The sequence below is a fragment of the Copadichromis virginalis genome, linkage group LG17, assembly GCF_057382275.1.
Source record: "Copadichromis virginalis isolate Kocher_CV1m ecotype Utaka linkage group LG17, C_Virginalis_male_GT1.1, whole genome shotgun sequence".
NCBI lineage: Eukaryota > Metazoa > Chordata > Actinopteri > Cichliformes > Cichlidae > Copadichromis > Copadichromis virginalis.
The window spans coordinates 10,389,948-10,414,042 of NC_140634.1; the positions used below are offsets into that span (position 1 = coordinate 10,389,948).

Consider the following 24,095-nt stretch of genomic DNA (forward strand, 5'->3'; position numbering starts at 1 on the left):
GCAAATGAGTAAGCAGTGAACTGTTTAAGCCACAGTTGGTTTTACAAATACTGCTGCAAACATTGTAGAGTGTGTGTTTAAGATGCCATTTTTGTTTATTAGAGGACTATAAATAAAGTTTTGAGTTGCCGTAGGGGATGTATAGTAAGTGACTGAGTTTGGATGTAGATATATGAATATATTGCGTGCACTGTATATACTTAAAACTAATATACTACTTCTCTCCAGCAGTAGTTGCTGGTGTGTTTTATTTTTTCAATTTCTTGTGTGTGCTGTGAGAATTAATAGGGGTTTCAATTGTTTTTTGTTTTTGACTTGCTCTTTTTGATTATGACAAGCATGTCTAAAATACTCTTAGGAAAGCATATTTTGAGTGATTCTAAGTGTGTGAATGCTGTGAGTAGTAGGCTTTGAGGGATTGGGTGTGAGGTGTACAAAATATTAAATAATAATAACACTATGAAAGTTGATAGTAGAGTGAGTGCAAGGCGGTGTGTGAACAGAGGAAGTCTGAGAGAGAAGGGTGTGCGTAGGCAAAATGCAGAGTGTGTGCGTGAAATAAGGGTGTATTGTTTTTACATCAAGGTTTAGTAGAACTAAAGTAGAACGTCACAAACAAACAAAAGAAGGTAAAATGAAGAGAGAAAATAACTGACAATTACATTAATGAATAGAAAACACACATACACAAAGTGCCATATGTGAAATTATTCTAGGAAGGAATCAGAAGTGAGATAGTTTAATATAAGATGCAATGAAGGAAGCAGCTTACACTCCTTTAATTTCCAGAGCCAGTGTGTTCCCTCCCCTGCCCACTTGGGCCCCGTATCAGGCGAGTATGGAAGGCTGGATAGCCCATGACGGGTAAGATCCCACCTCGAAACCCTGGGACAACCTAAGGCAGGCACAGTCACGATTACTCGGCCTCACTCAGTCCCTGTGAGCTCAGACTCACTGGTGAGATGAAGTGAAGAAGACGGGACCTCAAGGGTAAAGCCGCTGGGCTGAGGCAGAGGTGGAAGGTGGCAAGTGGAGCCCTACCTTCTGGCTGAGGACAAGGAATGCTGCTATTTAAGGTAGGAAATCAGAATGTGGGTTAGCAAATTTGGGAAAGACAACTGACGGCTTAAGTGGAGAATTGTGCAGGAGTCTGAAGCACTGAAAAAGCAACATATGCAAATTCACATACAAAAACAGAAAATGCATTAACCTTATAAAGACAAGACAAGCTCATGGAGTTTAATGCATAGACACTGATTAAACCTGGCCAAGAACACAAACATATGCAATGAAGAACAGCTTGCTATTTTGTATGAATGATACAATGGTGTGAATGTTTAATAAAATACATTTGAGTTTGTAATTGAGGAATAGAAGAAGCCATATGACAAAGGGAGTTATGAAAACAAACGGTGATTAAAGTAGTTTTAAAAGAGTGACTTAGGAGTGCTCTCTCGTACTGAGTGATCAAGTAGTGATCACTGTAGAAAGAAATAAAATGATTTAATGAGTTGGTAATGTTTAAACATATGTTTCTGTTGTTACAGCAACTCATTGAGAGATGACTCAGTATGCAAATTAGTTGGAGTGAGTGGTGACGAAGGGACTTCCTGTGTGTGTGTGTGACTGAGGAAGTGACTTTCAGAAGAGGAAGCATGGCAGACAAGAGAAGTGCAGATTTGGGTAGGAAATTTATAGTTTAGTGATATGTTGTTGTAAGGGGGTCTTATGCTGAATGTAAGTATGTTACAGAGCATAAGGGGGTGATTTTTGTGTGCAAATTGTGTGGTTTTAATGAGACTTTCGGTGTATTGAGGAGGTGAAATTATGTGGTGGCAAAACTTTTGTGTGTTTAAGGTTGTTGAGGTTGTTGTGGTGATGGTTTGATTTTGTCAGTTAGGTTTGGGTTGTTGTTTTTGTTTTTAATAGAGGGAGTTTTAGGAAACATGGACATGTCTAAAAATTGGGCCCATTATTTTGTAACAGTGCACTTAAAGAAAACCTGTCAGGTGATTTTGTTTTGTGTTCTCATGAGCTAATAATCAGCTCTATTTTCTCATTTTTGTTTTAAGCAGGCCTGCAACAGTGAATAACGGCGCTGAAAATTCTCGGGAAGAGCAAATATAAGGGGGCTTTCCAGATTACAATTGGCTGAGGAGAAAGCTACCTGTAAAAAGGATTTTATGCGAGTCAATCCAGTCCAAAAGCATAAAGAAATATTTTCCTATGGAAAATAAAAAATGACTGAGCTCATTTTGCTGAGGGTGGAGAATCTGACGCGGGAAGCTCCACTATTAGCAAAAATATGGAGTGAATGTGTGAGTGAATGTGAGGATGAATAAATGTGGACAAACAATTTGTTTTTACCAGAGAAAATTTCTGTTTTGTTTTATTAAGTGGGGTTAGATTATGGGATTATAGTATATTGTTGGGAGAATGCCAAATGCTAAAGGGGAAATATTTTTTGATGTAACTCTGTTACCATTAATTGAAGAAACACATGACTGATAACTGTTCTGTTTTAAGTTTATTTTTATGACATAGATTGGATCATGAGTGGGGAAACTGAGCATTTTTAAGTTTTGTATAGTATCTTGACACATGAAATGTATCAAGATAAAGGGGGGTTTAGGGTTTAATAATTTAATTGTTTAATAATTTAGGATCATTTTAGGACCTTTTGGGTTTTTGATCATTTGGATATGGTAAAACTGAAACTGTTATTTTTAAGTTAAGGTTAAAGGATTAAAGTGAACTTGTCACGGTTTGCGGGGCAAGCCGTGTGGAGTTGTAGAAAAGGACCCAAAAGGCGGCAGCTCTGGTGCAGGTGAATATTTATTTACAACGGTGGGCACAAAACAGCACTGGTGGAAAAACAAGAAACCGGAAACCTAAACTGGGTAAGCTAATAACACAAACCAGAAAAGAGGATGCAGGGAGGTCCGGGGAAATACACAAGAGACGCAGGGAGACCGAGGGGAAACAACACAGACGAACCAGCAACTACCATAACAGAAGACACAACTTAAATACACCCAGAGAACACAGGGAGATTACACACAGGTGGGGAACACAGGTGACACTGATAAACATAACGAGACAGGGCAGGAGTGAACACAACATTACGCATACTGACAAGAGACTGTCAAAGTAAAACAGGAAGTACACAGAGGTTCAGACAGGAGGAGAGAGAGCACGGGGAGAACACAGACATAACAGGCTGGGGGAAACATGGAATAAACACAAAGAGAGACGAGAGCTCATAAATACACAGAGGGGCACAAGGGGGTAAGAGTCACAAAGGGAAAAACACTTAGGGAACACCACAACAGGACACCTCAGAAAACCTGGCCTAAATAAGGAGCGAAAATACAAGGAACCAAGAATACTGGGCCAACATGGCCCAGGACCATGACAGAACTGAATCCTGTTTAGAAGATACAATGCCGGTTTTTCAAAGCTGTGAATAAATCTTAGAGGGAAAATTAGTGAGGGTTGAAGGAGGAGAACAGGTTTGATTTCTTTTTTGATTTCTAGAAGTAGTGGTTATAATGTAGGTTTACACATACAGATATTACATAGGAGGTATTTTTAGGATAAAGGGGAGAGCTTATAAATAGAAATGATTTTTATACATATTGCATTTTTTGATATGAGTTATTGAAGTTATTGAAGGATTGCACGCGCTTACAGACACAGAGTCCATAAACACACATGACAGTATTGATTCCAGGCAAAAGGCCTCAAATTCATTTAGCTTTTAACTGAACTTAAAGAAGGACCAAAGAGGAAGGAAAGCATATATTTTGGTTAAGTCTGATAAACTAGAATTAGAAGGTATTGTTAAATTAAAAGGAGCAAATGAAATAAAAAGGCTATACCAAAAACAGATTATAATATAGGAAATGTGAGGTTTTAAAATGAAGTTAGTGTTAACACACAGGAGTTGTTTTTAGGCAGCATTTAGCTATGATGAAATTTATGCAGGAGTAATTGCTTATATGCTTAAACTTAATTGATTAAAGTGGTTGTTTTCTTTTGGAGCTTTTAGTAGAATAGGCTGGTTCTAATGATTTTTTGTTAAAAAGGTGGACAGTTTGTGTAAAGGATGTTGATGATCAGATAGGGAAAACAGAGCGAGCAACCGGACGTAAAAGCAACCTTAACATTGCTCCTAACAGCAACTTAAAACAGAAACCCTTATCATAGTCACAGCTCATTTCTGTTACCTCACGTCATTGTGGTAATAAAAGTACACATACCAGAGCAAGAAGGAAAGGGGGAATTCCATTGTCCATTTTCTAAACACTCAATTTCTGTAGACCCAATTAGTACACGTGTATTGCTGCAAAGAAAACGCAATTTATGTCCAGTCGCCATTATTTCATTTGATGGTGGTAATCCAGCTACGTAGAGATGAGGATCCATAACACCGATTTTACAAGATCGATCTGAAAAAAGCAAAATATGTAGAATATATGTGAGTTTATGTAACAAAGCTGCAAAGAGCAAGCAAGAGAGTAGTTGGTTTTAGTGAACACCAGAAGAGCGGAAAAAATCATGAAATCTTATTGGATATTTAAATTATGCTTCAAAATACACAAAGATCAAACCTGAACTATTGCCATATTGTTTAAACAGGCATTGCATTTTGTCAGTAAAGGGATTTAAACATGTTCTTACCTATGCAAGTCGGGAATGGATTATTCCATTGTCCGTCTTCTCCACATATCAGCACAGAAATTCCATTCAGATACTTCCCAGGACCATCACAGCTGAATGTGAGGATGTGATTGGGACGTATGGGAATACAATTTTCTGGTAAACCTTTCACTGTTAACCCTTGAACTGTAGGAGGAGGGTCACATCTGGAAACTAAGGTAGAAGAAGAAGAAAAAAAACAGTTCAAAAGGCAAGATTCAGATGTAGAAATCACTGGCCAGAATCTTTATATTTGCTGCAGTTTTTATATTTGCCAGATCATGTCAGAATCCATTTTGCCAGGTTTCAATGTGTGTCTGTATTTGTGCTGGAGACACGAAGGTTCAGACCAGTGGAGATAAACCACTGTCAAAACTACAGCTGTGGTCAAAAGTTTTACAATCATCACGGATCAACATGGATACCATTGTAATTTTGGGCTTTGAATGATTGTTGAAATCCTGTTTTTAAGTGTGGAATGACTGATTTAACATTGAGCACTCAATTTTTTTTAAAAAGATGTATGACATGCAATCATTCCACCCTGGAATGGAAAACGTTTATCTAATTTCCAGGCAAATAGTTTCAAAATATCTGCCCTTTGCAAACTGTTTACAAGGACAACCTGTGTAAGCAAACCATCTGCTGTGTCAGTTTAACACGCTAAGATTTAATTCATTAACCCTATAAGTTCCCTTATGTAGGGTGGCTAACTTTAACTCTAGCCTATATTTTGGTGAAAGAAAAAATACAATGCTTCTGGAAAAAATGTGAATAGTTTTTGACCTGTCAGTAAGTCTGACTTTTCTGTCACAGTCTGGCTGAGGCAGACTGTATGTGTTGTGAAAAAGGACTCAAGTGCAAACCAAAAACTATGAAACGTGATGTGGATTAACAAAAAACAAGCAGTTTATTAAGGCTTGCAAAATAAATACAAACAAAGGGCATGGGTGAAACTAAACAATAACCTAAACTGGGTGAACTAAAAATTAAACATGAAAAAACCTTAAACATGGAGAACTGACATGATACCTAAAGACATGGTGTGGACGAGCAGACGACCTGAAGGAATGACTGAAAACACATGGCACAAATAATTTGTGTGCTTTCTTATTTGTTGCAGATCACCTGATTGTTCTGTAAATAGATTTAAACGGTTATATGCCTGAGGCATTGGCTGCATTTTTAGTTAAATAGTACCATATAACTTTCTTTGCAAAACTTGTGCATAATATTTAGAAATGTACAATTTCTATTTGCATTTCAAGTTATGAAAATGATTCGTTAAACATGTTTGTGGGTTTTACAGTAAAAAAATATAACTTTTTTCTACTCGGATTTTGAATTTTTTCTCTGAATTTAGATCAACTATGGTAATATAGTATGCCAAAATGAAAAAATAACTCAAATTTCAGATATTTCAGGTTGTGCTGAAAATAATGATACCAAACAAGTAGTCAAAAATGGCCAATTATACCCTGGACCCCAGAGGGTTAAACTGATCTTTCTGACATCGAGATGCTGGGTCATATTTCATAATGACTTGACAGAAACATTGTTGAATAAAATGATGACTGATGTGAATTCAAATATATTTGGAGTCTGATCTGACATGACAAAGTCTCTACATATTAAAAATCATTTAGAATTAAATTCTGATTTTGCCTGTGTGCAGGAAAAATATATATAGAAATAAAGACCGTCACAGCAGTCTTAATGAAGGCAGGACACATCTGAGTAAATGAGATTATATGTCCAAGGAGATAATACCAAATGAAGTTCATACGTAAGTTCAATAAGAACAATCTGTAGTCACACATTTCTGCTTCCCTGGTGTTTGTTGGCTAATCTAAGCTTTACATCATTTCCACTTTCCCATGCTGTGAAGCTAATTGTGCAATCACTGGTCTAGCCCAATCAGATTTCTGCTGGCTGTCTTCCGGCCAATCAGTCTCCACTCCATGTACTTTAAATCTCACTGCTCATCGGTCATTCTCCCAGGCTTCCATTCAAGCCTCAATCTTCATTTCCAGAGTGTAATCACCAACAACCTAAATTGAATTCTATAGATCAATAAATTATGTTAAATTCATTTTAATGATCTCTGCTTATTGAACTGTAGTCATTCACATGAGAGTGAGAGAAGAAAAGAAAGCTTTTGAACTCACGGTAGCACGACCCCCTTTGGAGTGGCTGCCAGCCCTCAGTTGTACATATGTATTTGATGGTGAGAGCTGATGTATAGCCAGGTTCGCAAGCAAAATGTATCATGTGTCCTGCTTGATACTGAGATGTTCTTGTCTCTTGTGTTACTTGGGCATGGGGAACATCTGGAAGCGTTGAACATGCTAATACACAAAACAATATAAAATGGGAAAAGAAGAGAAAAATACACAAAGATTGAAAACATACTGAGTGACTAAGCCAAGATATACATGTGTGTATAAGGAAATGACTACCCGTCATTGCTACGAACGATAGTAATGCCAGTAATGTGCAGTTGTGTTAGGACAGGCAACCTGCGGCTCCGGATACGCATGCGGCTCTTTTGTCTTTATACTGCGGCTCCAGGTGGTTTGGGAAAATAAATTAGAAGTATTTAGCTGAAGTGTATTTTTTGTATTAGTTCTTTTTAAACTTGTAGTTCTAAATTGGAAGATTATTGTGACATTGAAATATAAAAATAGAATTATATTTTATTTTTCATCGCTCAAAATAAGCGTCACACTCGCGGAAGCCGGTATACCCGCCGAAACGCCGTGCATTTATCGAGACTTTCAACCCCAGGTAGGCCAATTATGGATCTTCGGATCCACATTATGTCAGCAGCTGTTCTCCTCCGTGAACTATGTTAAAACAAACACCGCTCACGCCTCACAGATGACAGCTTACAGTCCTGCGTAAAGATGAAAGTGACTTCGTACAGCCCCGATTTGCAGACGCTGTGCGCAGAGGTTCAGGAGCAGAAGTCTCATTGTAAACATATCACAGCAGACCCGACGATGTTTCCATGGACACGCTTTTCAGCATCTCTTTATTGACCACTCTTCACACACGGTTGCTGTAAGCATACAGCCGGCTGTAGCTTTTCAGCTCACAGTCCGACAACACAAGAGCAGAGAGAGCACAGACTTTAAGTAGACGAGGCGTGATTGCGGGTCCCGCTCAGGTGCGTCCGACTCCCATGCAGTGGCGCTGCAGACCACGCCTCGCCACACACATTAACCAGGTAAAATACATATTTAGGCAGAATTTTGCAAATATCTATTTTTCATTTTTTAGCAGCATAGTGCTGTATATATTGTAAAAAAACAATATATACAGTGTTATTTTCATTTTTGATGTCAACAAGTATTTGCGGCTCCCAGTGTTTTCTTTTGCGTGGAAACCGGGTCCAAGTGGCTCTTTGGGTGTTAAAAGGTTGCTGACCCCTGTTTTAGGTCAAGGGTTGTTGAGGCTGGCTGAGCTCTGCTGGCCATCACCAAATTTGAGCAGAGGAACATGGGTAATCATGCTTTGGAACAATCTTTCTGATGTGATACTTTTTTACTTTTATAACCAGGCCTATTGTGTGCCTCCAGAAAATGTACCTATTTAGCTCTAAACCCAACGCCTTACCTGACGTGTAATGGGTCGATCCTATGAAAATCCATTTATTAATGCTGCTCTTGGTATGCTTTACAACTTTTTGTGTTTCATTTTTTTAGCTTTTCACGTGACATTTTTTGGGGGTACATAGCATGTAGTATGGTTGGGTTAGAGTAAGAGTCAGGGTAATGCTGTCATTAATGAACCCTAACAAAAACAAAATATGCACTCTGTAATATACATAATTGAGGTATTCATACACTTTTCATGACTGTAGAGTTTTTGACGATTTAGTAATATAAGAAAAAAAAACACATTTACATGAGTTATTACATCCACAGTGCAGCAATAGCACAAGTTTAGTTAGTGATGATAAAAACATGAAGCCATGCAACTTACAGTAGCACTTTCCCTGATGGACAACCAGCCAACCATCAGCTGTGCATACAAATTTCGAGATCTGATCTGATATGTAACCAGATTCACAAGAAAAATGTATCACATCTCCTTCCTGGTACACAGCTTTGCTGGTTCCTTCTGACACATGAGCGTGAGGAACATTTGGGAGCTCTGAACACACTAAAAGAGAAAAAGTTACAATTCGTCACATATAAAGTTGTTAAAAAACAATGACTGAAGCTCTACAAGGAAAACAGTTACAAAATCAAAGTATGTCTACAACCATTCTCCTAAATGGTTAAGACCACAAAACAGTTGCATCTACATAATTTGTGGATATACTTCACCTAATAACACAGATAGCAGGATTTATGTTTGACATACATAATTAAAGAGTAATATAAGAAATGTACCATTAAATACCATTAATGGTAAAGGGAAAAAATAAGTATAAGTATAAAATTACTAGAGCCACCCCCCCCCCCCCCCTTCAAAGAAAACCCCCAAAATAAAACAAAAACAAGCAAAAAACCCATAGCAAGTAGTAAAATCATCTATAATTACTATTTTGTCCTACATTATATTACTACCATATATATGTATGTTAACACAAAAATATACATATTTTAGGGTTGTGTGAATGCATGTAAATTCAAATAGTTGTAATAGTGTAAAAATAAGACAATTACATTCATACTGTGCTTTTCCCCCTGCTGTAAGTAAATACCTGTGATGACCACACGCAGTGTATATGTCACTCTTCTTAAAGTCTAACTGCCTTTCCACAAAGGTAAAACATGTGATTTTAGGTACACTGAAAAACGATAATAGATCACTTTACCGTTTTGTGACAAAGAAACTTCCACACACCCCCACAGCTGGAGAAACAGAAGGATTAAAGACAGCTTCATGTTCTTTTGACGAATGCTTTCTGAGGAGAATTTCAGTAGCTTCATTGTTCAGTGACCTCCCCCAGCTCGAACTCCACCCAGAGAGATCAGGTCACAGCACAGACTGTCCAGTGGCTCTGTCCAAATGTCTCTATTTAAATACAACCTTGGACTCCTGTTGTACAAGTGCTACGGAGAAGGACTGGATAGGTGGTTAGGTGTACAAAGCACAGGACTTTCAAATGTACTTTGCTAGCGTTTACAAAGAATTTTCAGAAAAAGAGAAGATATCCAGTGATGCGCAGTTTTCTTGCTGATAGAGCCTCGCTGATGCCAGGGGTTAAGGGAGAATGGCCAGAATGCATCGAGTTGGTGGGAAGGCAAAAGTAACTCAACTTAAATGATAAGTGGATGCTGGACTCCAGGCCTAAAAAGACTGTGGAAAAGGGGTTGTTTCATTGTTAGGCCATGAAACCCAAAGCCCCAAGACTTTCAGCAGAGTTAAACTTATGTAAGAATTAAAACAGACCCCGTGATGCTTTTATTAAAATAACATTACATGCAATTACTGTTACATGTGTGTACATGTGTGTGCTCATCTAGGTTACAAAAACACTTTAATAGCAGGTATGATCTCCTGCCAAAGGGAGGGAGTTTGTTATTTTATTTATTTTTTACTTCTTTTTGTTATCTTTATTTAATCAGAATATGTTCAGACTGGAAAGATAGGGCCACCATTTTGTGTATTTGTCCACAAAGGATTTATGAATGACTTTGATTTTACACAAAAAAAAAAGATGTACTGGAAGAACACAGACTGAGTACATAGGCTTTTATTAAAATGACCACACACATCAGTGCACTAATCATTTATAGATTTGCGTGCTCATGCTCATCGTATCCAATAGACAGAAATGTTACTGGCATGTGGGCAGATGCATTACGCCTTCAATGCACGTCTGACGCATTTCCAAACTGCCAACACGTCTTCCCCTGCTACATATGAACTCAATTACATCATTATGTTCTGAATACAGCTTATCATCGCTGACATATCTGAATTGAATATTGTGTTTGCTCATGTCTTCTCTATTTACAGTGCAGGGTTCTGTAAGAGTTAAGAGAAAAGATTTTGTTAATGTCAGTACAGTACACCAATGCAGGAATGCACAACATATATCATATATAACTATTCAAGTCTTGATTACAAAGGCACAGTGCTTAAAACCAAGCAAGTCTGATAAAATGCAATCTGTATCTGTATCAAAACTCCAGATATAGTACAGACCTCACACAATATCAAATTATGAAAGTCTAATGTTAAATTGTCTTAATTTCCCCATTTTTTTAAATAACATAAAACAGAGCGCATCTAAGAACATGAAGCCCCCAAATTCTGCATCCTTTCTCAAATAAATTATGTCAACAGCTTGAAAGGCTGATTCCTGTGTAAACTCAATTTTCTCTAAATTTAAGAGTAAAAAAAACTTGGGACCCCTAAAATACTTTTACATATGCAGAATCTTAGAAAATACAACATAATATAGCTATAACTTACTGAGGCATCTCATCTGTCCAGTCCATTTACCATTTTCACAGGTTTTATATGGTGTACCTTCCATTTTGTAGTAATTTTGACAGATATACTCAACCCTTTCTCCATGGCTGTATTGCCTTTTAGTACTGATTTTGGTGTCTCCATCTGAGAGTGGTTGTGGTTTCCCACAACCCACAGGATCTTAAATAAATATAGACAAAAAACAAACAAAAAACTTGAAATTGTTAATATAACATTTTTTAATATCTACTCACAATATTATTAGTACCATTATGCAACATCTTACAGTAAATTTTTGTGTAAATCTTTTAGAGATTCAACTCTCCAAATTACTGGGGGTTTATTCCGACTTCTCTTTTTTATATTTACAGCTGTTATTAACATGAGCAGCTTATCTGGGCGCTCATGACTGGGCTTCGCATATGTACATGACATTTCCTACACAGTGATTGTAATTAGGATCAACCGCAAGACTTGTCCAAAAACATTTCCCGTGTAATTTTTGCCTGAGTAAAAGTAACCGTAACTGTTTTGGGGATTAAAAAATGTGATTAAAGCCTCCTGAAATTGCAGTGCACTGTGACTGGATGATCTTTTCTTGTCACATATTACGGGTGAGTTGACATAGAAAAAAACTGGCTTACCTCCGCATGTTGGAAACGGATCGCTCCACTGTCCATTTGCCAAACATTCAACTGTTTTATTGCCTTGCATAAAGTGGTTACGTCTAAGGCAAGTAAAGGTTAGCTTTTGTCCTTTCTTTAGCCGATTGCCTTGTATGTGTGATGTGATTCTTACACTGTCTGATATTCTTGTGACTTTGCATTCATCTGTTTTAAAGAAGACAGTCTTTTAATCTTTCAGTTTAAAGTGTAATGCAGCAGTAGTCTAGACCCAAAGGAACCAAATAAAATGTAAATCTTAATCGTTATATAAGTTTAACAAATGAAATATAATGATTACATAATTGTTACACAAATATATGGACATTTAAAAAACATGTCAAATCACGTCAGCTTTTCTCAGTTAAAGTAAACCTACCAGAGCAGGATGGAAAGGAAGCATTCCAGTACCCAATTTCTAAACACTCGATTACTTCAGAACCTTCCAGTTTATACTGATCAGCACAACGAAAATGTAATGTGTCCCCAGTCCTTATCGCTTCATTCCCTTGTGGTAATCCAGTTACCTGCAGATTAGGGTCCATTACTCCAACTGCACAAGGGATTCCTGAAAACAATAAGTAAAAGTCATTATTGCGATTGTAGACATAATAAAGTTTTTTTTATTATGCCCTGTGAATGCTACTATTAAACATGGAGAAGCTTATTTAAAGATAACCAAACATGCATTTTGAGAGTTAAACACGAGCAAGGATACTTCCTTTATACTATTTTTATAGTTTTGCACATAGCGGCTGCAAAATGGCTCCATAGTGCTCCCCTCTGAATTGCAAGAAAGCAGAATGCAAAGAATGGACTATGCAGAAATATAAAGAGATCTACATCTTACTGAGGCATCTCATCTCTCCAGTCCATTGACCATTTACACAGGTTTTGTACGGCCCACCCTCCATTCTGTAGTAATCCTGGCAGATGTACTCAACCCTTTCACTATGACTGTACTGCAGTCTGGAACTTTCCTTCGGGTCTCCATTTGAAAGATGTGGTGGTTTCTCACAACCCTCGGCAGCTACAAATATGGGCAACAAAAATAGAAGTTTAAAAATGTTTTCATCACAATAATCACATTTCACCATGAGTGACACATCACTGACCTTGATCAATTAAATTAAATTAATTACGTTTTATTCATATACCAAGAATTCATAAAAAATGTTTTTGCAAGAGGCTTCATAATGTAAGGTGAAGACGCAAGAGCACAAAAAGATAAGGAAAGATAAATAAACTATATGAGAAAGAAGCAAGTCACAAATAAATAGAGGGGAGTGAAGAAGAAGTGCTAAAAGTATGAACCTCTAGTAGCATAACCTGAATGCCTGATAACAGCAAAAAGATGTACTGAGGTACTGGACTGTAAGTATATGTTCATGAGTTCAAGGTTCATGTAAGAAAAAAGCCGAAAGGTGTATTAGGTGTCCTAAGTCAGTGTTTCCCAACCTTTGGGAGCCACGGAACATATTTCACATTCGAAAAAACATCACCAAACAAAAATGCCACAAAAGTATATTGATAATTTTTACCTGCACACCAAGCATAGCAGAATTGGTTTGATCTGCTCCCAGTATACCCTTTTTGCTTTCTTCTGACCACTACTCATGCTAGGGCCTCCATCTGGGTCAGAATTTTCCCCAGGACCAGGTCAGACTGATTACTTTTTCTTTTCAAATATTTATCTGTTGCTATTACGTGCTCCATTGTTTTACAGCATGAGTATTATGTAATTTCTTCTTTGTCTTCTTCTGTTTTAATGGCAGTTGGCAACCCATTTAATTAGAGCAGGTAGTTGTACTACCCTCTATTGGAAGAGAATGAAATTGTTCTGCCCATTACACCGATCGCTTAGAGTAGTAATCAGGTGGAATCAGATAATCTTCCATGGCACACTTGATCATTGCTCACAGCACACCTATGTGCTGCGACACAGTGGTTGGTAAACACTGTCCTAAGTGACTGGTTGGGTTATATACAAGCACCAGTTCTTGCTTTATATGTCATGTGATACCATCGCAGGTGCAATATGGATCCACAGGAATTGGTACAAATCTTGAGCAATATATATTTAAAATGTAGTACACAGGGTATATACAGCAAGCTCATTTCTCATACCTAACAGGACGACTGAAATTTTCACATTTTTCGAGTGTAAGCAGAGGACCTTATAAATATACACTGTTAAGCAAGTTCAAACTACAAATGTCGATAAAAGTAACATTGCTGGTGTGTTGACTGAAAGACTTACTTTCACATACTGGCACAGTACTACTCCATCCGTCCAACTGACAAGTTCGGGTGCCATCGCTATCTCCCATTGTATACCTGCAATTACAACTCATATCTGATAAGTGATTGATAAGTGCGCATGCGCCAACCAGCGTGCAGCCTGTTACAGTCGCTCCTGCTTTTCTCTTAGTTTAGCTCTTTTTTCTTACGTATTCTTTTTTTTTTCTGACTTGTATTTTCCTCCGTTTTCTATCTCTTACTCAATCATGTGGATTGAGAGAGTTTTTGTTCTTCTGGTGGCCGTGGAACTGTTACTTTTATCATGGAACGGGACCGCGGCACATCTCCTACACGCACGGACTGTTTACTCCAGAGATCACCTGATCGTCCTGATGCCGGCCGGCTCGCTGGCCAGGCCCGCAGAAGTGCCCGCAGAAGTACCAGCTGAAATTTGGAGGAAAACACATCGGGGATGCAGAGGTCAAGGACAGAAGAGAAGAAAAAAGGTGACGGTGAGACAGCGGAGGCTCAAAGCGAGGAGGAGGTTTAAACCGTGTCTGCCGTCTATCGTGATGGGTAATGTGCGATCGTTGGCAAGTAAAATCGACGAGCTCTCAGCACTGGTACGGAGTCAGAGGGAATACCGAGAGTGTAGCCTGATGTGTTTCACCGAATCATGGCTGCACCAGGTCATTCCCGATGAGAATGCTTCCGTGGAAGGCTTCCACACTGTTCGGGCGGACAGGGACAGCATCGCTAGCGGTAAGCGTAAAGGAGGTGGGCTTGCTGTTTTAGTTAACAACCGGTGGTGTAACCCTGCCAACATAACAATCAAAGAAAGGATTTGTTGCCCGGACACTGAACTGTGTGCTGTTGGACTCAGGCCGTATTATTTACCCAGGGAATTCTCTCACGTCATCTTGGTGGCTGTTTATGTTCCCCCCTCTGCTAACCCCACAGCTGCATGTGACACTATCCACTCTGCCATAGCTCGGCTACAGACTCAGCACCCGAGTGCCTTTATTGTGATCTCGGGTGACTTCAACCATGTATCACTGGACAATACACTACCAACATTCAAACAATATGTGGACTGTCCCACCAGGGGAGAGAAAACTTTAGACTTACTGTATGCTAACGTCAAGGATGCATACAGCTCCTCCTCCCTCCCCCCACTTGGTAGGTCAGATCATAACCTGATTCACCTCACCCCCCGCTATGTGCCAATTGTGAGGAGGGAACCTGTGACCACCAGGACTGTTAGGAGGTGGTCAGAGGAGGCAATAGCGGAACTACAGGGCTGTTTCGAGGTGACCGACTGGGAAACACTCTGTGAGCCTCACGCCGAGGACATCAATGGGCTTACTGAGTGTATCACAGACTACATAACTTTCTGCACCGACTCCATTGTTCCAGCTCAGACTGTTCATTGTTACCCAAATAACAAGCCGTAGGTGACTAAGGACATCAAAGCCCTCCTCAACAAGAAGAAGAGGGCTTTCAGAGGGGGCAACAAAGAGGAGGTGAGGAAGGTCCAGGTGTTACTAAAGGACAAGATCAGAGAGGCTAAGGACAATTACAGGAGGAAGCTGGAGTGGAAACTCCAGCAGAACAGCATGAGAGAGGTGTGGAGGGGCATGAAGACCATCACTGGATTCAGGCCAACCAACAGCAGGGGAGCTGAGGGAGGTGAGAATAGAGCCGACGAGTTGAATCTGTTTTTCAATAGATTCGACACCACAGTGTCTGCTCCCACCCCCACAACCTCACCTGCAGTCAGCCTGGAATCCAGAGCCACACCACTGTGCCAGCCTCTCGCTTCACATGTTGCCTCCTGTGAGATTCCTGACACCCCTCCCCCACCCATCACCTTCACTCAATACCAGGTTGAGATGCAAATGAGGAGACTTCACTCAGGCAAGTCTGCTGGACCAGACGGAGTGAGTCCCCTTGTCCTCAAGGCCTGTGCCCCCCAGCTGTGTGGAGTCTTTCATAAACTGTTTATGCTGAGTCTGAGTCTGCAGAGGGTCCCGGTGATGTGGAAGACATCATGCCTCGTCCCTGTACCAAAGACGCCTCGTCCCAGTGGCCCCCAGGATTACAGGCCCGTGGCACTGACCTCCCACATCATGAAGACCCTGGAAAGGCTCATCCTGGACCAGCTGCGACCCATAGTAAGACCACATCTGGATCCCCTTCAGTTCGCTTATCAGCCTCGTCTCGGAACAGAGGACGCCATCATCTACCTGCTCAATCGTGTCTACACCCATCTGGACCAGCCGGCGAGCACTGTGAGGGTCATGTTTTTTGACTTTTCCAGTGCTTTCAACACCATCAGGCCGACCCTCCTGGGTGATAAGTTAGCAGCGATGCAGGTGGATGCTTCTCTGGTGTCCTGGATTGTTGATTACCTGACAGGAAGACCACAATATGTACGTCTCCCACAGTGTGTGTCTGACAAGGTGATTAGCAACACAGGGGCACCACAGGGGACTGTCCTCTCCCCCTTCCTCTTCACCCTCTACACCACAGACTTCAGCCACTGCACAGAGACCTGCCATCTTCAGAAGTTTTCTGATGACTCTGCGGTGGTTGGATGCATCAGCAGGGATGATGAGACAGAGTACCGGGCTGTGGTCGACTCCTTTGTCACGTGGTGTGAGCAGAATCATCTGCAGCTCAACGTGGCAAAGACCAAGGAACTGATCGTGGACTTCAGGAAGACCAGGAAACACTTGACCCCTGTTTCAATCCAGGGGGTCAGTGTTGACATTGTGGAGGACTATAAATACCTTGGAGTACACATTGACAATAAACTGGACTGGGCTAAAAACACCACAGCACTTTACAGGAAGGGCCAGAGTCGTCTCTATTTTTTGAGGCGACTGAGGTCCTTCAACATCTGCCAGAAAATGCTGAGGATTTTCTATGAGTCTGTGGTGGCCAGTGCGATCCTCTATGCTGTTGCATGCTGGGGGAGCAGGCTGAGGGTCACAGATGCCAACAGACTTAATAAACTGATCCGTAAGGCCAGCAATGTTGTGGGGATGGAGCTGGACTCCCTCAAGGTGGTGTCGGAGAGGCGGATGCTGTCCAAGATAAAGACAATGTTGGATAACACCTCCCACCCACTCCATGACATGCTGGTCAGTCACAGGAGCTCGTTCAGTGAGAGACTGAGATTACCGAAAAGCACCACTGAACGACACAGGAAATCATTCCTGCCTGTGGCCATCTCCCTGTACAACGCATCCACTTAACACACTGTTTGCTGCTACAACTACACATGTTTCTTTTCCAAATATTTATTTATAAGTGACTTATGTATGTATGTATGTATATATATGTATATATTGTACTATTCTTAGTTAGCGTATTGTCTGTCTTGTCTTAATGTTGGTTTAAAATGGAGCACTGTAACAAAAAATAATTTCCCCCAGGGATCAATAAAGTATTCTGATTCTGATTCTGATTCTGATATCTCATTTTGTATTTTCACCCACACACTAAAATTTATAGAGTACTTGAGCAATCATTTTGCTTCCAAGTAACCATTTTACAGGATGAGTTCCTGCCCCAAGTGGAGGAGTTCAAGTATCTCGGGGTCTTGTTCGCGAGTGATGGGAGAAGGGAGCCGGAGATCGACAGACTGATTGGGGCTGCAGCTGCAGTAATGCGGACGCTGCACCGGTCCGTCGTGGTGAAGAGGGAGCTGAGTGTAAAAGCGAAGCTCTCAATTTACCGGTCGATCTACGTCCCTACCCTCACCTATGGCCACGAGCTGTGGGTAGTGACCGAAAGAACGAGATCGTGGATACAAGCGGCAGAAATGAGCTTCCTCCGAAGGGTGGCTGGCCTCTCCCTTAGAGATAGGGTGAGAAGTTCGGCCATCCGGGAGGGGCTCAGAGTAGAGCAGCTGCTGCTCCACATCGAAAGGAGCCAGCTGAGGTGGTTCGGGCATCTGACAAGGATGCCCCCTGGGCGCCTCTTGGGTGAGGTGTTCCAGGCATGTCCCACCGGGAGGAGGTCCCGGGGCAGACCCAGGACACGCTGGAGAGATTATATCTCTCGGCTGGCCTGGGAACGCCTTGGTATTCCCCCGGATAAGCTGGAGGAGGTGGCTGGGGAGAGGGAGGTCTGGGCCTCTTTGCTTAGGCTGCTGCCCCCGCGACCCGGCCCCGGACAAAGCGGATGAAGATGGATGGATGGATGGTAACCATTTTAAGTTGTCTTGAGATCGGACATCAGTGATTGGACACTGAATTATTTTTAGGTTTTCCCTTGTACCTAAACCACTTAACACTGTTGATCATCTGCTGTTCACTTAAGCCTCATCGGAAAAGACCTGAGTGGAAGTGTGGCCATTCTTCAGGAAGGGAAACTGGGAGAAAAGACTGAGGTATGTCAACCTAACACAAGAAGTACAGCAAAAATCAGCAGAAACAGATCTTGGAACTCACTTTCACAGTGAGTTCTAAATTTATGTTTAAACATTTTTAAAAATAAGCCTGAACTCTCTTATGCAAGCTTTCTTGTAATTTCTTTAATGCAGTCTTAGGAATAATGTAGTTAATGTAGTCTGCCAGGCTTCTTCAAAGCTCCTTTGAATAACGGCTTCCTTTTATCCCATTCTTGTTGACATTTTCCAAACAGCATTGTTGTACGGGACTTTTGTCTTAAAACAACTTGAAGAGTTTCTGTTTTAACACACAAATATAAGCAATCCTCATGGGACTTTCAGAGCGTGTACATTATGTCACTGAATTATTATAGATCCACATACCCTAGATTGCAAAAGTATTTGATAGCTGTTCCAAAAACGAGCTCTTCTCCGCGGATAATTTCATAATAGCCATTGGGAACGTCCTCAGGGAGTTCACATGGCTTTACTGAAAAAAAAGAAAAGAGAATATTTTTCATGAGTAAGTATGAATTAGACCTTATTCTTCTCTTATTATTGCTTATTTTTAATTGAAATCAGGTGCTTGCCGACAGTGACATAAATGTTTTACAAAACTCTTTGTTAATAACAGTGTTGAAGTGTGGGTACAATGTTATTGATGCAGGGATTTGAGGAAGCGATTTGCTATTTTCATACAATAGATTACTGTTAGCAGCATACTGCAGCAGTTTTACAACTGTCTCAGTACAACTCTTTCTAATTCCAAAAAACTAAAGTTTTGGGATAAAACTTTGGTAATTGATATTTTGTGAAATGTTATGAATTGCATCTTAGAAGGGATTAAGGATTATTTGTAACCCTATAAATACAGTCATAAGAGTAACAGCAAAATAGCAGGCAAACCATTTAACTTACAGTTGCATTTTCCCTGACGCAAACTCTCCCAGCCAGTATTTGTGCATATATATCTGAGGGTTGGACCAGATATATAACCAGTCTCGCATGTGAAATGTATCACATCTCCTTCGCGGTACTCAACTTTTTTAGTATTTTCTGACACATAGGAGTGAGGAACATTTGGAAGCCTTGAACATACTGAAAAAAACAACATGGAAAGAGACATATACATAGATTGACCAAGGATTCCAAAATTACATCTACATTTATATTACATATAAATGTAGATGTAATTTTGGAAGAGATAGTAGAACAAATAAAAAAGAGGGTAAGTAGAAGTACAAGAAATGTCTTCTCTTTTAAACTAAACAAAGAACACAGCATTTAAAAAAGTCTGACTTACCGTTTTCTGAGAAAGAAACTTCCACATGTCCCCATAGATGGAGAAACAGAAGGATTAATGACAGTCGCATTCTGTCAAGTGGACTGCAAACCAAATTTTCACTGTGCACAAATCCTTTGACAAACTGTGCGTTTTCTGTGCAGAACTGCTGTGTGTTTATCACAGTATTTGAGGCCAATGGTTAAAATATGGACTTCCCTACTGGAATTGCACAAGCCTCAAAATGACATATCGCAAACAACAAGTTTCACTGAACACGCCAGAGGAGTTCACAGACAACAATTCACAAACCTCACCCTATAATAATTTATAGACTTTATAGAGTTGATTTCTTTCATTGCCTATAAAATAATTTCTAACATTTTACAAAAGAAGGTTTGTGTCCTCTTTCAAACATCATATAAATTAATCCGTCTATTTTTATAATTAAATTAAAATATGAGATTAATTAGTCCTGAAAATATAGACTGGTGTATGATGCTCAAAACAAGTTTGCAAAATGTAACAGATGTTATATCTTATTTTGTGATAGAATGATTAGTGTTCGCTGAAAAGGCTACTGTGCAGTTTAATCACCACGACTAGTAAGTCATAAATGGAGATGGTACTGAGGTACAAAGTCCATTGTAAAAGTCAGCCAGAGATTCAGGTCGGTAAATAGTTTTAAAGAAGTTGTTGTTTAAGAGAACATCTTTAAATTCAAACATAACCAATATCTATGCCCAGGGGTCGGCAACCTGCGGCTCTTTAGTCCTTATAGTGCGGCTCCGCGTGGTTTGGGAAAATAAATTAGAAGTATTTAGCTGAAGTGTAATTTATTTATGTTAGTTCTTTTTTAACTTGTAGTTCTAAATTGGAAGATTATTGTGATATTGAAATATACAAATAAAATTATATTTTATTATTTTTTCATGCTCAAAATAAGCGTCACACTCCAGGATACCTGCCAAAACGCCGTGCATTTATCGAGACTTTCAACCCCAGGTAGGCCAATTATGGATCTTCGGATCCACATTATGTCAGCAGCTGTTCTCCTCCGTGAACGATGTTAAAAACAAACACTGCTCACGCCTCACAGATGACAGCTTACAGTCCTGCGTAAAGATGAAAGTGACTTCGTACAGCATTTGCAGACGCTGTGCGCAGAGGTTCAGGAGCAGAAGTCTCATTGTAAACATACCACAGCAGACCCGACGATGTTTCCGTGAACATGCTTTTCAGCATCTCTTTATTGACCACTTTTCACACACGGTTGCTGTACGCATACAGCCGGCTGTAGCTTTTCAGCTCACAGCCCAACACATACCAACACAACAGCATAGATAGCACAGACATTAAGGCGGTGAGGCGTGATTGCTGGTGCCTCTCAGATGCTTCCGCCTCCCCTGCAGCGGCGCTGCAGACCACGCCTCGCCACACACATTAACCAGGTAACATACATAATTAGGCAGAATTTTGCAAATATCTAGTTTTCATCTTTCAGCAGCATAGTGCTTTTTTTCCAATTATTTTTTAAAAGCCAGGTCAAGGCTCCAAAAGCTCAAAGGCGATATAAGGGTGGCGGCACACAACAGTATTTGTTTGCTACATGGATCATCTTAGTTCAGGTTGGTGTCTTTCCTTTTGTAATATTTCTTTAAGAGTTCAAAATGTGTTAATTACATAAATGTAATTTTCTCTGTAGCAGCTTAGTTGTTCACACAAAGCATAAAAGTAAAAAACAATATATACAGTGTTATCTTAATTTTAGATGTCAAAAAGTATTTGCGGCTCCCAGTGTTTTCTTTTGCATGGAAACCGGGTCCAAATGGCTCTTTGGGTGTTAAAGGTTGCTGACTCCTGTCTCTTTTAGAGAAATTTTCAACCAAGATGAAATTTAGTTTTGAAAATTTGAAAGAACTTTTGTCATATTTGAATTTTTAGGAACATAACACAGGACATTATATATCTTCAGCCTCTGCTTGTTGTTCACCTTTACCATATGATTTTCAATGACTCCATGTAATGAATACATGGTTTTTCATTAAACTCCTTCATGTAAAATCTTACACATCATATACAGAGTCATTACATGATGAAATACAAAAATATAAACATATTTTAGTGTTGTATCATACTGAGACATTTCATTGATTTGGTCTATTCACCATTATTGCAGGTTTTGAATGGCTCACCTTCCATAGTATAGCAGTAGTTTTGACAGACGTACTCAGCCTTTTCATTATTTCATTGTTCATGATTTTCATTATTATGCATGGACCTTATGCAGTGCATGGGCACTGCTCTTTCTCCTATGAGGCCACATAGTCAGTGTGTCATGTTTAGACTCTGGGCTTGTGTCTGAATGTCAAAAAGTGACGGAGTGGAGAGTCCAACTGCAGGTGGTACCACTTCGGGAGGGTGGAAGTTGACCTTGTTGTCTCCAGGGAGACAACACATCGCCACCTGTTCTTCTTCCTGGAAAACGGCAACTCTCCACTGGTGTTGGTCCACAGGGATTGGTGCAGGTTGCTGCTGTACGGGAATTGGTCTTCCTTTGATCCAACCCTGCTTTTCTTCCAGAGGCTCTGTCAAATGCCACCTATCCCAGTCAGCTGACCTATGGACAGCTCCCACTCAGGGCTGGGACTGGGTGACAGCTCAGCTTTGTGCCATGTTGGTGTACGTCAGCATAGTTGGGAAGGTTACTTTTTTTTTTTTTATGTATTCATTTATGCAAGTTTCAAAATTTTTACACATTCACAAACAGCGGGACAGAGGAACACAGACAATAAAGACAATAACAACAAAAAAAAAAAAAATCAAAAACAAAACAGGAGCAAACAAACAAAAAAACAAAAACAAAAACAAAACAGAGCAACAAACCCCACAACAGGGTACACGGCCAGCACTTATTAAAAACAGCAGAGAAGAAAAAAAAGCAACTGGTATACATGTCAAACAACTCACAATCTAGTGAGTCCAATCCACAAAATCAAATCCAAAGATCGCTAGGAGGAGCTGATAACAATTATGCAATAACAGTTATGGGCAACAGCTCAGAATGAAAGCAGTTAAAACAACGTGGTCAGGACCCAGGGCGTGGACTGTCCTTCTTAATGTGGTCTATAAAGGGCCCCCATATCTTCCTGAACTTCTCCATGGAATCAGACGTAGAGAACCGAATTTCTTCCAGGTATAAACAGGAGACCATCTCCTCGAGCCACCTCTTGAAGCAGGGAGGGGAGGCAGATTTCCACTCCCCCAGAATCAGACATTTGGCAATCACCATACCAAACATGAGGGCCTGTTGAACAGCAAAGGGAAGTGCCAAGGAGTCGCCGGAGCAGCCCAGGATCACCATAAGACAGTCAGGATACAGTTGCCTATCATAAACAGTGCTATAGAAACTAAAAATACTAGTCCAAAAGGCTGTAAGCGTAGAAAAGGACCAAAAAAGATGGCCAAGAGTACCGTCCAAAAGTTTACATTTATCACATTTGGGGGAAACGTTAGGAAAAATCTTGTTCAATTTGGTTTTGGAATAGTGCAGTCTATGGACAACCTTAAATTGAATTAACTGAAGCCGGGCGTTAACAGAACATAGTTTTATCCGGCTTAACACTTCAGCCCATAAATCGTCAGTGATAACCAAACCAGTGTCCCTTGTCCAAGCCTCTTTAATATGGCAAGAGGGGGCTGCCGAAGAAAAAGGTTAACAAGCCGAGAAATTAAGTGTTTTGAGGTGGGAGGTTCGTTCATTATATTGTAAAAGACATGCTGTATGGGGATGGTATCTAAATTTGAGAATGCTTGCTTGACATAATTCCTAATTTGTAAGTACCGAAAAAAATGACTTGTAGGGAGATTGTACTTTGTCTGAAGCTGAGCAAAAGAGGCAAAATGATTGTCAATATAAAGATCCTTTATAGCAATTAACCCTTTGACAGGCCATTGTTTGAAAGCAGCATCCATTGTACTAGGCGTAAAGCTAGGATTGTGGCAGATCGGGGCAAAAGTTGACACTACCGGGAGGTTCAAGATTCTCTTAATTTGATTCAATATTTTTATGGAGTTGCAGGGAAGGTTACTTTTAAAATAAATTCCACTACTGGTTACAGAATACATGCCTTAAAATGTAGTCTGTAATGTATTCCATTAAGTTCCTAAATGGAAGTAAGGTATTCTGAATATTTTGGATTACTTATTATATTGTAATGCTTTTAAAAACTACATGAATGTACTATTGCTGTGTGATTTATTACTGTTACTGAAGGCTACTGCTTTTCAGAACTGCACATGATTAATGCTAGCCATCAAATCTAACAGCCTGCAGTCTATGAACTAACCTCAGCTAACACCAGCTAACAATGTT

The 24,095-nt window shown here is 40.0% G+C and overlaps 2 protein-coding genes and 1 long non-coding RNA gene across 3 annotated transcripts in view; all 3 read right to left on the reverse strand.

Annotated features, from left to right (window-relative positions):
- The window catches only part of LOC146689009 (complement factor H-like), a 91,089-nt gene extending 81,381 nt beyond the window's left edge, over window positions 1-9,708 (reverse strand). The window contains exons 1-2 of the mRNA XM_085437550.1: window positions 9,530-9,708; window positions 8,689-8,868 (exon numbers count right to left, since the gene is read on the reverse strand). Coding sequence (XP_085293676.1) covers window positions 8,689-8,868; window positions 9,530-9,644 — 295 coding nt within the window. The 5' untranslated portion in view covers window positions 9,645-9,708. The remainder of the gene's footprint in view (window positions 1-8,688; window positions 8,869-9,529) is intronic.
- On the reverse strand, window positions 5,589-6,933 carry LOC146689012 (uncharacterized). Its single transcript, XR_014916044.1, has 2 exons — window positions 6,870-6,933; window positions 5,589-6,764 (listed from the first exon to the last, which is right to left on the reverse strand). It is a non-coding gene; the product is annotated as an uncharacterized LOC146689012 (long non-coding RNA).
- A 687-nt stretch (window positions 9,709-10,395) lies between the features above and the next one.
- On the reverse strand, window positions 10,396-19,920 carry LOC146689013 (complement factor H-like). The gene is made up of 9 exons (XM_085437079.1): window positions 19,742-19,920; window positions 19,357-19,536; window positions 18,823-18,928; window positions 14,059-14,135; window positions 12,649-12,828; window positions 12,178-12,366; window positions 11,781-11,966; window positions 11,137-11,316; window positions 10,396-10,686 (listed from the first exon to the last, which is right to left on the reverse strand). The coding sequence occupies exons 1-9, from the start codon at window positions 19,809-19,811 to the stop codon at window positions 10,496-10,498; spliced, it is 1,359 nt and encodes a 452-aa protein (XP_085293205.1). The 5' UTR covers window positions 19,812-19,920; the 3' UTR covers window positions 10,396-10,495.
- Window positions 19,921-24,095: the final 4,175 nt, after the last annotated feature.

Excerpts from the sequence above, each read along its gene's own strand:
- LOC146689013 (XM_085437079.1), bottom strand. The coding sequence starts at position 19,811 with ATGCGACTGTCATTAATCCTTCTGTTTCTCCATCTATGGGGACATGTG. Across the intron at positions 18,929-19,356 it reads GCGTCAGGGAAAATGCAACT|TAAAGCCATGTGAACTCCCT; the intron begins GTAAGTTAAATG and ends CTTTTTTTTCAG. Across the intron at positions 11,317-11,780 it reads TCCGTTTCCAACATGCGGAG|ATCCTGTGGGTTGTGGGAAA; the intron begins GTAAGCCAGTTT and ends TATTTATTTAAG.